At 40.4% G+C, this 14,038-nt stretch overlaps 1 protein-coding gene across 4 annotated transcripts in view; it reads left to right on the top strand.

Moving 5' to 3' along the window:
- The window catches only part of TANC1 (tetratricopeptide repeat, ankyrin repeat and coiled-coil containing 1), a 158,464-nt gene that overhangs the window by 119,853 nt on the left and 24,573 nt on the right, over positions 1-14,038 (top strand). For all 4 annotated transcript variants that reach the window (XM_075070211.1, XM_032795123.1, XM_032795121.1 and 1 more), the window contains one exon: positions 14-92. In XM_075070211.1, coding sequence (XP_074926312.1) covers positions 14-92 — 79 coding nt within the window. The remainder of the gene's footprint in view (positions 1-13; positions 93-14,038) is intronic.

Here is a 14,038-nt window from a genome sequence, read left to right as displayed (position 1 = left end):
CTGTTTTTGACAGGTGGTTCGTTATCTCTTTGGGGTTGAAAAGGAACATGAAATAGACATTAATAACACTGATGCATTGTGGGGAGAAACAGGTATTTTATTTATTTTTCCTAATGAGAGTTGCTTACATAAGATTATTGGAAGAGATTTTAATTTGATTTTAACTGCTTTGTATATTCATCACAGGAAATTCACAATAAATCAGAATGCAAAAGATTTTGTAATGACAATGCCAAACTTAATAAGAAGCCCAACCATTTTTTTATAAATGGAGTAGGAGATAAAATTTATACACAGTATATAAATAAATAACTTCTTAATGAAACTACAGATTTTTCTCTGAGGTCAACAGTGCCCAAAGAGATGCTTTCATTACAGCATTCAATTTGATTGTTAAAATAATGCCTTGACTTTGTAAACTAGTCTTTGTATTAAAAAATAAATATTTGGGAAGTTGCCTGTCAATTCAAGCTAGGTTACAGGTGCAGTATGTGCACATTTTCATGCTCAGCAAATAGATTTTTAAACTATTCAGTGAACAAGGCGTATGTAAGAATATGGCTGTAAGAATAGCCATATTAATTTAACTTAAGTAGTTGAGATGTGCATAGTGTGGCTTGCGAACAGTCTAATTTTATGATTCCCAGCAGTCTCTTTGCAGATGAGAGCGACAGGTGTTTTTCATCTCTCTGTACTACACAAAAACTTCATTTTTATTCTTTCTTGCTAATATAAAATCAGATAACACTTCCCAATAAAACACAATTTTTTTAAATAGATCACAAACTGCATCCTTGGGTAATGTTGGATTTTGGGGTTTTCGGCTGTGAGTTTGTTGAATGAAGGCTTTTGCTTGGTGCCTCTGAACTTTTTGCTGACTTGATATAGTTATAAAATGGATGCATTAACACTTATGAGAGTACACTACAGTGCTTTAGCAATCAGCTGACTGAAAACACCATTCTCTGTTAACTATACTTGCTTAGGAAAACTAGTCTGCATTTTTTTTAATTTAGCAAATGGTGGAGTCTCTGTGAGGATGGAGAGCTGCCTTTGACAGTGTGATCTGAATGCTTAAACAATACAGATCAGATTTTTTACTTTTCAGTATCTTTTTTTTTTATGGACTTCCACAAAATCCAGTTTGCTTTTCCATTATTAACCATCAGGCTCTTTGAAATCACTCAACACATTTTCCCCTCTTCTCCAACCAATCCATAACCTTATGAGCTTGACTTTAGTTGATTAAAACTCATGTACCTGTGTTGCAGTGTTTCTGCTCCATTACAGGGCGCTGAAGCTAATTCTTGCACAAACCTTGGAAACTGGAACAAGGCTGGTTTATGTGCATTCTCTCTCTCTCAATGTCCCTTGTCTTGCAAGGGGAGAGCGGTTCAGGAGGGGTTTAATCATTGGGTGAGCAAAGGGATATTTTAAGCTTTGTAAGCCCCTCAGCATTTGATTTATCTCTCATCAGTATATCCAAGTGGAATATGGGGTTGGGGAGGAGAAATGAATATAGATGGTTAGCAGAAATTCCTCAGTCAACTCTTTCCCCTTTTTTTCTCAGTCGGTGATCCGATTAATCCTGAGTTTGACCACTTTCAGAACATACTGCAAGATCCTCTTCTTTGACAAGGCATTTCAAGCATAATAAGAATGCTGATATGCAAATAGGTGCTCATGCACAAACTACACACACGCACACATCCTCCATCTTCCTGTAAAAAATTTAATAGCATGCTTCGCCATTCAAATGTCCTTCCTTTCCCAGTGGCTTTCACGTTGTTGCTCTGCCTGCCTTCATCATTGTGTGTAATGTGAATATGACTACCTATAGGTGGCAGTGTGTGAAGGCCACGTGGGTCTTGCAGTAAGAGTCTCTGAAGGACCCAATTATCAACAGATAGGGATGAAAATAAAAGTGTAGTATTTGGGAGTTCCTGCCTTTCAGCCTTATTACTCAGTCCATTGGATCATGTTTGCTATTAGAGAATTGCTGGGGGAGGAGGAGGTATGATAGGATTCCCCCCCACCCCAAAAAAACATTCACTATTTGTGGGTGTGAAGAGTGCATGCAAGTTCAGGAAGGGCTTTATTAAAGCAGAGGACAGAGAGGAAACAGAGCATAAAGGAATTGTAATTAAACAGGAAAAGGAAAATACACTAATGAAGAAAACTGTTGAAAAGACAATGAGGACCAGGAACTGAGAAAAAAAATTGACAGGATGGAGCTAGAGCTGGGGTTCCCAAACTGTACCCTTTGGAGAACTGACTGGTTGCAGGGTGCTGGCTCCTTCTCCTTCTTTCTAGCTGCTAAACTGATTTAAAAGGAATTTATAAATACACCAGTATTTTCCTGTTGATTTCTCTATGTAAGCAAGAGCAGCTATTGGTACAAAGATATGATGATGATTGTGAAAGGAAGGGGAGAATGGGCTGGGAATGGGGCTTATGAGGAGAGCTGTCAATAAGAAACCTGTGAGCTGTAGCCCATGCTTTGGGAGTTTGAGAACCCCTGCACTAGAGGACTGGATTTCCTGGTTCCATAAGGCCACTGTGTAGGCAGCATACAAGATCTGGAGATGGCCATGTTGAATTAATTCTGTTTAGGGGAATTCTCTGCTGGTGTAAATCCATTTTGTACCAGTCACTTGGTGTAAGGGAAACGGCAGGAGGAGTGGGACAGGCAGAGGGTGTTCTAGGGATGAAATACAAGAGGGAGAGAGGAGAGGAGGCAAGTTGGAGCCTAATCCTCCATTGACATATGGTCCCTGAGGGACCTTATGCCAGTGGGGTGAGTTAGGGCCATCCCTGTGCAATCCTAATTTATTCCAGGGTTGAATGGCCTTGAATCAGGGAACCACCCTGAGGCACCCCTACCTCCACTTTTTCTGAGAACAAGCCCAGAAAGAGTTAAGCAGCAATTTTAAAATGGGATATTGAAGAAATAGAAGAAATAGAAGAAAATAAGGGACTGTAATAGACAAGATACTTTTAAAAAATTATTCGATCTCATCAGATTAATATGGTTTGTGAAAAGATACGCTAATTTATGCACTCTGGAAACTTCACACATTTTCAGTGTGCCTATGTGAACTGATATTTGTACTACACACTCTTTAACTAGAGCTGGACAAAAAAATCTCAGTGGATAAGGCACTCACATAGGGATGAGAGAGACTCACGGTCACGTCCCTGCTCCAGTGACTACTGCCAGTGAACTAAAAAAAACTCCATAATTTGCCCAACTCTGCTCTTAACACTTCAGTTTAAAAATGTATCATGTTAATATATCTTGCCCAGGAATTTCTGAAAGGTGACAAGCCTTTGTAGCATAGTTGAGAGAGAGGTTGGTGAAGTAGGTGGTTGGAAGGTGTCAAAGATAGGAAGGGCTGGAAGAGGGAGTAAAGAGTGGCCAAGGGAAACTGTGTTTTGTGTGTGCTTGTTTTTAAAAGAAAAATTGCATAAATTTTAAAAAACATGGAAAAATAACAGGAATAAACAGTGGAAGGATGATGACATGCCTATGAGGTACCGGATAGTGTATTTGTAACACTGCCTTCTACTGGATGGAATGTGAGACCGGCTCTGTCACCCTTTATTGGCTGGTCTGCAGAGGTTAAAAGCTTTGCTGTTTAGTGGTTGCTGAAGTTTTCCTGTAGTTCAAGTGGTAGGCCTGGTCTACACTACGCGTTTAAACCGATTTTAGCAGCGTTAAACCGATTTAACGCTGTACCCGTCCACACTACAGCGCTCTTTATATCGCTATAAAGGGCTCTTTAAATCGGTTTCTGTACTCCTCCCTGATGAGAGGAGTAGCGCTAAAATCGGTATTACCATATCGGAGTAGGGTTAGTGTGGCCGCAAATCGACGGTATTGGCCTCCGGTGGTATCCCACAGTGCACCACTGTGACCGCTCTGGACAGCAATCTGAAGTTGGATGCTGTGGCCAGTTAAACAGGAAAAGCCCTGCGAACTTTTGAATTTCATTTCCTGTTTGCCCAGCGTGGAGCTCTTGATCAGCACAGGTGGCAATGCAGTCCCAAATCCAAAAAGAGCTCCAGCATGGACCGTACGGGAGATACTGGATCTGATCGCTGTATGGGGAAACAAATCTGTTTTATCAAAGCTCCGTTACAGAAGACGAAATGCCAAAGCGTTTGAAAAAAAAATCTCCAGGCTACACAGTGCTGCGTGACAAGCGTAATGGGACGCCAGAGACTACAATGGAACGCTCATGGAGGGAGGGGTACTGAGGCTCCAGCTATCCCACAGTCCCACAGCAGTCTCTGAAAAGTATTGCATTCTTGGCTGAGCTCCAGTGCTGTAGGTTCAACACATTGTCCGCATGATTCAGGAATAACTCCTCAATTTACTCCCCCCCCACTACCACGTGAAAGAAAAGGGAAAGAAAGCATTTCTTGACGTCTTTCAATGTCACCCTATGTCTACTGAATGCTGCTGTAGACGCGATGCTGCAGCAGTGAAGCGCAGATATTCGCTCCTCTCCCTTCCCTGGTGGCAGATGGTGCAGTAGACTGGTAACAGTCCTTATCAACCCGTGAGTGCTCCAATGCTTGATAACTGCTGAATATACCCATGGCTGGCCTGAGTGAGGTGCCGGCCGGGAGGTGGGGAGCACTTGGGTAAAATAAGGAATGATTCCGGTCATTCCCTAGCAGATGTAACAAGAATGGCTGGTAACCGTCCTTCATCATAGCAACTGGGGCTGAGCTCAAATTCAGCCCCCGCCCTTTTTTCATGTGTAAAAAAAGGTTCTGTACTGCCTGGATTATCTTTGCAGCGGCGATGGTGGGCTCCTCTCCCCGACAAAAGGCCTGCTTAATGTTCCTGCCTGGACTATCATAGCACTGAGGCTGCCCCCTCATTTATGTCACTAAAGCTCAGTGTTTCTTATTCCTGCATTCTTTATTACATTCTTTATTACTTCATGACACAATGGGGGGACATGCCACAGTAGCCCAGGAAGGTTGGGGGAGAGGGAAGCAACAGGTGGGTTGTTGCAGGGTACCCCCGTGAATGCATGTAGCTCATCATTTCTGCGGGATCTGACACGGAGCAGCTGTGCTCTCTGATACACTGTTCTCTAGTACCTTGCCCATATTCTAGGCAGGACTGACTATTTTTAGAACCATAAAGGAGGGATTGACTCGAGGAGTCATTCCCAGTTTTGCTTTTGCCCCCGGCTGGATCTCAGACAGGGACACCCATGATAGCAGTGACAGTACAAGAGGGACAGATAACCATCATCTCATTGCCAATTTACGCTGGCAGCCAAGACGGTACACAACGACTGATAACCGTCTCTGCTATCATATAAAAAGCAAATATGCTGCTGTGTAGCGTTGGAGTATCGCCTCTGTCCGCGCATCCAGTACATACAGTACGGTGACTGAAAAAAAAAAAAAAAAAAAAAAAGGCTGAACGGGCTCCATGGTTGCTGTGCTATGGCGTCTGCCAGGGCAATCCAGGGAAAAAGGGCGCGAAATGATTGTCTGCCGTTGCTTTCCTGGAGGACATTGACCCAAACATTTACTGACGACATTTACCCAGAACCACCCGCGACAATGATTTTTGCCCCATCAGCCACTGGGCTCTCAACTCAGAATTCTAAGGGGCAGGGAAGACTGCAGGAACTATGGGATAGCTATGGAATAGCTACCCACAGTGCAACGCTCCGGAAATCGATGCTAGCCTCGGACCATGGATGCACACCGCTGAATTAATGTGCTTAGTGTGGCTGCGTCCACTCGACTTTATACAATCTGTTTTATAAAACCGGTTTATGTAAAATCGGAATAATCTCGTAGTGTAGACGTACCTGTAGAAACCTGTGATTATTTTTTCTTTTTGTTTGGGTGGCGGGGAGAGGTAGCATGAGAAGGGGAAGAGACAGACTGTCAGAGTTCACTTTTCTATCAGTAATATCATGTCTATGGTGTAGCTGATGACCATGCTGTCGATGTGTATTTGGAACACAGATTCACCACAAGAAGACATGCAAAAGAAAGAGCAAGCTTGGTGGTAATTTAGGGCTGTAGGAGGATGTGATGAAGCATAGTAATAAATGGGGTTAAAGGCTGAAGTGGGAGATATGAGAGAGGAGTTCTTTGAATGATTTCATATGTCCATTCCACTGTATGTGTATGTGTGTCCCGAGCATAGCTGCTGGAAATTATCCCATCAGTAATACCCGATGGGTTGGCTCTGGCGCCCTCCGGTGCTGCACGTTTATAGCGCCGGTATAAAGGGCCCAGCTGACTCCCCACTATCTCAGTTTGTTCTTACCGTCCAGATGGTCACTGGAACTGCTGTCCTTGCTACAGGAAGATTTTCTCAGTGGTCTTTGTTTTCTTAATAGTTGTATATCATTAGTTTTTAGTCTGTTAGTATAATTAGTTTTTTTTTCTCTGTTAGCGGAGTTTCATCCATTCCCAGTGCTGAGGCATGCCTCAGTCACTGGGCTTCAAGCCCTGTTTCTCCTGCAGCAAGGCTATGCCTTTGAGCAACCTGCACTCTGATTGCCTAAAGTGCTTAGGTGAAGCTCACCTCAGGGATAGCTGTCAGATCTGCTGCAGTTTTAAACACGGTATGAGAAAGGACTGGGAGGCTAGGCTAAAGTTCCTGCTGTTGGAGGTGGCGCTGATACCTTCCTCCAAGCTGTGCCAGTCAGACTTGACATCAAGCACCTCAGCATCAGTGAGGAGCACTCCTCCCACCATGCAGGAGTCCCAGCACCATTTGCCTTCGCCAGTGCCTAGGCAAAAGCACAGGAAGCTGTCAGCTGAGAGGGGACATTCCCCAACTCTGAAGAGGCCAGGCATGGGAAGCGGAGCAGATTGTGACCTAAGTCAGGCCACTCCTCTGCCTTGGCATTGCAGTCAACACCTTTGGCTTTGGCCCTTACACTGGCACTGTTGAGTCTGGTACCAGAGAAACCATCAGCGCCAGAGGGACTGTGTGGCACCAGTACCATTGCAGCCATCCAAGCCAGAGACACGCTGTCACTAGAAACCTGTTAGCACTCTCGATACTGCCACTGCTGGTAGTGCAGGAGTCGGTGGCATTGGTACTAGGGGCAGGAGGGACCATGTAGTCCCCACTGGTTCCAGGCCATGTAGTACCATTTAGAGGGAAACTGACCATACTGGCCCCAATGAAAGCTTCTCTGCCTCAGCACCGATCTCTAGCACTGGTGGCAACCACAACTCCATGGCCACCAGAGGAGACTTTTCATCGGAATTGGAGGTTGGGTCATACTCCTTTTGGCTGAGGAGTATGCCCCCCCCCCCCATGCAGTCCTGTGCTGTAGTCCCTACCCTACCATGGACTACAGCACAGGAGTGTCATCAGTTGCTTGGCCTAGTGGTCACTGGATTGATAAGAGCAGCAGAGAATCCTGTGGCACCTTATAGACTAACAGACGTTTTGGAGCATGAGCTTTCGTGGGTGAATACCCACTTTGTCACCCACAAAAGCTCATGCTCCAAAACGTCTGTTAGTCTATAAGGTGCCACAGGATTCTCTGCTGCTTTTACAGATTCAGACTAACACGGCTACCCCTCTGATACTTGGATTGATAAGAACATCATTGGGAGGCCTACTACAGAGGTATTTGAAAAGCCTTACAGGTTTCAAAAAGCATCTCTGTATGAAGATAGATAAATATGTAGGGGATTTGGAAGATGTAGGCTGAAACATTACGCACTTTGTAGTAAGACTGATCAAAAGCCTGTAATTTGTGGCAGCTGTGGCAAGCATTTCAGTTACATATGCTGCAGTTCAATCTGAATCATCTGAGTGCATTGTCTTCAGCATACAATAACTTGTAGATGAGCACTTCAAGAGGTAGTTAATTCTCTTGATTAGAGGAAAATAATTTCTTGTAACTCAGTGAAGGGGAGAGAAATATTTTAGTTCTTACTTTATTTTTTGTCATGCTTATGTGCCAAATCTAAGAATGCATCCATATACTTGCTCCATGGTCATTGATAGCAAGAGAACTCAGGACTTTCAGTACCAAAAACACAAGCCTGTATACCGATCACTAAAGGGAAGACATGTTCATATGCACTTAGCCAGTGTTATTACAACATGCTTATTCAACTTAAGTGTACTTTTCTTTTTCATTAAATGTAGTTTGTATATTTTGAATCAATTTAAAATGGTTTAATTTGTCTTAGAATAGTTAACATATGTAAGATCCACTTATTTGAAGGCCTGCTGCACTAGCACTAGGGCTAATCACCTCCTAATTTTTTTTTGTTCATTTAAGAAATATTAATTAGAATGGTATCTTGCTCAAAATGGGAATCCAGTCAGGTGATGGGTGTATGGAGATCTGATAGAGTGGGAGGTGGAGTGGAATGGCAGTGAGGGGAAGCTAAGTGGGAGCATCTCCTAGGTTTCTCCTCTCAATTCCTCTTTTCCTCGCCTTGAAAAAGGTAAAGGGCTCTTTCATGCTGTTGCTCTGTCTTCCCAGTCTCTCTTCTGTCCACACTCTTTCCCTTTGGGCCTCACATCTGTCTCTTTATCCTGTATTTATATGTCTGCAATCTCTTCCCCTCTACTTTTCTCTTTCAACCTTCTGGAAACTCTCTACAAGCATGTATGTACTCTGTACTGTCTGACTTCTCCAGCTGGTGTATCTGCCTCTTTTTCTTTGCATTGCAGTTTAGTATCTTAAACACCTGATATGTCTAAAAGTGTATTGGCAACCTGAGAATCTTATTACAGTATTGTCCAGTTTGTATTTTGTGATGGACTAGGCATTTTAAGCTTGTCATATTGTGGTAGTTTTATTTAACACTGTAGATGTACACAGTTTTTTAAAAGTCTGCAAAATATGTAAAACAGAAAACCCAGTCCATGCCCTGAAGAATTTACAGTCTAAGCACATAAGATTTCTTAGTGTCAAATCAATAAATTATCATCGATATATGTTGAGTGCCCTAAAGCATGAGGAACTGTGCACATATCAGTTCTTACATTTCAAAATGGTTTAGCCTCTCAGAACATTTTGATCGTGTCATCCTTCGATTTAGTTAGTTAATTCTCCTATACCTACAATGCAAGGAATTTATTTTATGGAGATGGTTAAATTAAATGAATAGTTTAGTGACAAACCAGTTGGGAATTAATCAACTGAATAAAACTATTGGGTGGCTGTGTAAGCAGTCTGGATTTGAAGGATTTTATACTAATCATAGCTAGAGAGCTACAGCTGCTACGTATCTTTATTATAATAGAGTTAAATAGCAGTTAATTTTGTAAGAACCCTGGGCACAGTTTATGTAATGCAGTTCATGAGCGTCTCAGAAAAGGTCCTGACCTTTGCAACTGAAACTCAAAAAAGTTACTCCTGGAGCTTTGTCTAGTTGACATAGTTGATGCTGAACTACGAATGAAGAATTAAACACAAATAGTTTGTCGTCTTCAAGCTCCAGTGACATTAACCAATCAGTGTTTACCAGATAAAGAAGAATAAAACTTATAAGGAAAGATATGATACTGCTTAGGAGTGTCTGAAACAGTGGAGAATGAAAATACATGATTTTCAAACATTATTTCACTTGCTTTTTAAATTGTGTTGTAAGACTATATTTAACAGCTATGTTAAAAACTCTTAGAAGGAATTAATGTTGAAGTGTTGTAATGTTTCTTTTAATGGGATGTTTGAAATTGAAAGCATTTTTAAAACAGTGCCATAAATTTAAATGTACTGTGGGGAACAAACAAGACTAGCAGGGAGTTGGAATTAGATGGGCCTTCTCCATATCCAGAGTCTATGTTCTGTTGATGCCCCACTGCAAAATCTACTACCTTCTGTATGAATTTCAGTATTCCCTTTATTTTCAGCAGAAGGCTGGCAAATTGGAGGTAAAGCTTTATGATCCTTCAGTATTTCAAAAAGCCCCCCCCCACCCCTACTCTTTTTAAAGGGATCTGAGCATAGTGGCTGATATACTTGCATATAATATCTCTCTCTCTCTCTCTGTCTCTATGCATCTGCATGCAGTGTGATTTAGTTAGAGATCTATATTTAACACTGTTTAGATTTAAACACTCAGTAAAAACAGAAGATTTAGATTTGAAGATGAAAATGTTTTTACTCTGATAAAATTCACATCTTTTTGCAAAATGTCAACTCAGATTTTGAACCATAGCACAAAATGTCATTCCTTTTTGGTGTTAGTCCTTTAACATAAAATTATTCAGCCAAAGTTTTTAGTATTGTGTAAATATTTGTATTTTTCATATAAATCATTGTGCCATTAAGGTAATTTTATCCTATCTTCATTTTTTTATTGTATCTTCAAACCAAAAAGGACACCTATAATGCCAATCTGAGTTTCTAAGTAAAATACATGCTGTAGGGATTTTTCTGTAGTATGTTTAATCACCAGCTCTGTTTCATTCCGCCCTTTGCACGTGTAGTAGTAGGGCTTTTTTCTGTCAGAACTAAATAGAATTTTGTTAGGATAGAAATTTTCCACATCAATAAATCCACTATAACTGCCATCCTCATCTCAGAAAAGTGCTAAGGATTGAATATGTATTGGCACTAAATTATTCATTTCTCCTTAGAGGTTAGGCAAGGGGTGTCTCTGGGCTGTAGTTGAGTCATATCGGAGAGTGCATGTGTTTTGTGGCTAAATGACAACCTTAGAAAGTGAAGGCCTCCAACCTGGCGTCTTTCACATCAGCTCTATAAGAAGATTTTGAAATGCATTATAAATACGTATTAGTAATATACTTGCATCATCAGCAGGATCAAACTTAATTCTAATTGCTTACTTGAAATTTAAATAGCAAAATTATTTTTTTTCAACTTTTGGGAGGGAGAAGAAGATAATTCATTGTGTGATGAAGCAAATTAGTAAATATTTATATTACTATAGCATACAGGGGCCTGGTTATTGTTGGGGTTTCACTGTGTTTGCACAAACACAAAGACAGACATGCACCAAAGAAGCCTTGTTAAAGAAGACAAGCAACATATAAAGGATGGTGGGAAAGGGAGGCCTTCAACTATATAATTTTTAGTAACAAAATAATATATTTGTATAGTTTTTTAATTAATTATTGACTTTCCTAGAGGCCCCTCAGCTTACACAATATACAGTGGCTGATTTTTAAAACTTTTTTATATATCAGGGGTCGGCAACCTTTCAGAAGCGGTGTGCCGAGTCTTCATTTATTCACTCTAATGTATGGTTTTGGGTGCCAGTAATACATTTTAACCTTTTTAGAAGGTCTCTTTCTATAAGTCTATAATATATAACTAAACTGTTGTTGTATGTAAAGTAAATAAGGTTTCAAAATGTTTAAGAAGCTTCATTTAAAATTTAAATTAAAATGCAGAGCCCCCCCCAGAGCAGTGGCCAGGACCTGGACAGCGTGAGTGCCACTGAAAATCAGCTCGGGTGCCGCCTTCGGCACACGTGCCATAGGTTGCCTACCGCTGTTATATATAGTCATCATGGCAGAAGCGGGTCTTAAGGAAGGAATCTGAAGAGTGAAAAGAATACTAGCAATCCAGATCAGTTTGGGATGAGTCAGGGAGATTTCCCGTATGCGAAGCTGGCATCACTGGCAAAGCAGAAGGATGGGGAGGGTCAGGGGCAACACGAGATAAAAATGGATTCTTAAGAGTGGTGTAGTTTGAATGAATGGCTTAAAGTTAGGAGATGAGGTTTAAATTGGATACTGTGAAAGAGGGGGAGATAGTGGAAGGGTTCAGAGAGACTGTTTATGTGGTGAAAGTAATGTGCAAGGACATGTCAGCCTAAAGCAGATCCTTGGTGAAGATATAAACCTCTGAAAATGAATGTACAAAGGAAATACAAGAAAGCCACTTACAAGTGTCATTAAAGTTGAGATAATGAAACATATTGAAAAAGAGTCCTAATGTTGAAAACTAGATATTTTTATGCATATACTTACATAGAAAATTCATTTAGGAAGCAGTTTTATGTAGGCTCTGGAAGTGTGCGTTTACCCATTATGATGTTTAAAACAAATCATGCTCTCAAGACAAATGGTGATCTTTATAGGATAAGATTCCAGAGTCAAAGTATAACACGTAACTCTGTGCTCCAGTAGGTATTATTGGCATCTTATAGAAATTTGAATAACCATGAAGTACATTATTAAATGGTTTTTGTATCATACATGTTGGATACTGCACATGGTGGCAGCCTTTTATAATTATGTTTTCATATAGATTTCCAAACTTTGTGTCTGTCTTGTTTCAGACAAAATAAATTTAAAAAAAAATCCTTTTTTCCATCCCAATTACTATTTCCCTCTAACATTGTTTGTTGGCTGCACACCAAAGATCTGCCAGATTATTAGTTTTCCTTCAGCCTAATGGGCTGCTCACATATTTTCCATTCTGCATCAGTTGCTTGTTTAGCTGCTCATTTAAATTCTTTCCTTTTTTATTAAGGCAGATTGGGTTGAGCTTTTGCAGAGTACATTAGGCAGATCAGAGGTGGTCTTTTCAGTAGAATAGTCGGAATTCCTGAACATAGTTTTGCCATTATATTGTTTGTTTTAGCTTGCTGTAGTGCTATTCTTTGGTCTTGCTTGTGGCCGAATATGGTATGCTTTACTCATATTGTTGCTATAACTTCAGGGTTACACCCTGAACTCAAGAGCTGGAAGTGACAGTGAGATAAATGTGAAGTTTGTCTTTAAAAAGGTGGTTTTGTTTTGCTTTTTTAGTAACTTAACAGTTCTATCTGTACATTGAGGATCTTCAAGAAGAACTGTCCAATTGTTTAGACCAAAACATTTGGTCTAATTTTTAAATAGGTGTCTGTAAACTGGAAGGGTGGGTATGTAGGTCAGATGTTATTTTAAAAATTAAAAACAGGGTTACTACACCCTGCAGTGGTTGTACTTTTATTACTTTTCAGCACATTTGTGCAAGTTTTTAAATACTGTATTTAAATATTTTCTAATTGAAAACTATTTTTAAAAAAGGAAAAGAAATGCACTATTCTTCCTCTGAGCAACTGAAGAAAGTGTGCATTAACTCTTAGTGCTTCTATCTAAATCCAGCATAATGTGTAGTGGTGAACCATTTACTGGTTTTAGATGAAGTTAGCTAAGAAGCATTATTTCCAGAACAGTGCTGACATCACTGGTGATTCTGGGACAAAGAATTCAACAATAACAAAACCTGTTAATTTCAAGCTCCATTTAAAACACACAAAAAAGCTGATGTGTGCCAAATGGAAGAGAACAAAATCATGACGGAAAAATATTTTATTTTTAAACTTCAAAGAGTGTCACAGTGGAAGTGAAAAAGCATAATAAACCAAGAGAAAAGATGATTGAGTTGTTTAAATGATAGCCTAACTGCAAAATTATTATTTTTAAAGTCATGATGCTGAAAGGGATTTCAGACTCTATAGCTCCCTATAGTAGGAATTGTCTGCCTCAATATAAACCATGAACAATGCATCCAAATGTGCAGTGGAGCTCACCTTATCTACACCTGTGAAAGGTCCTAGCAACAGTTTTATAATTATGCTGTTTGTACTCACATGCTACCATGTTGTGTTAGGATGATCAGTCACAAAGGCACATGCATGAGCCCATAGACTGTTTTAATCCAGTACCAAATTGCTGTTCAGTGCACCCATTTATTTGGGTTCTGTGCATGGACCAGCGAATGCTCTAATGATCTGCCACACCAATATCAGTCCAAAGTTGCAAGGAGGTTGCAATCTAGTAGAAATCAAGAGTCAAGAATATTGTAATATTTTGTACTATTCTAAAATATTTTTAACAAGAGACTAGCTACAAGGTTAACATCACTCATGCATTGGCAAAAGCCATTTGAAGCCTAAAACAAATATGGTCAAGTTAAGAATCAAAACCCTTTATTAGAGAGCTAGTGTAATTTTTCCCATGCAGTCTGCTGCAAAAATAGGCAAAACAGCTTTAACTCCTCCATCAGGAAGAAACCCAGTTACATGTAACACACAAACTTCCTGGGAA

The sequence above is a fragment of the Chelonoidis abingdonii genome, chromosome 10 (genome assembly GCF_003597395.2).
Source record: "Chelonoidis abingdonii isolate Lonesome George chromosome 10, CheloAbing_2.0, whole genome shotgun sequence".
NCBI classification, from domain to species: Eukaryota; Metazoa; Chordata; order Testudines; family Testudinidae; genus Chelonoidis; species Chelonoidis abingdonii.
This window is presented reverse-complemented; position numbering and strand designations above follow the sequence as displayed.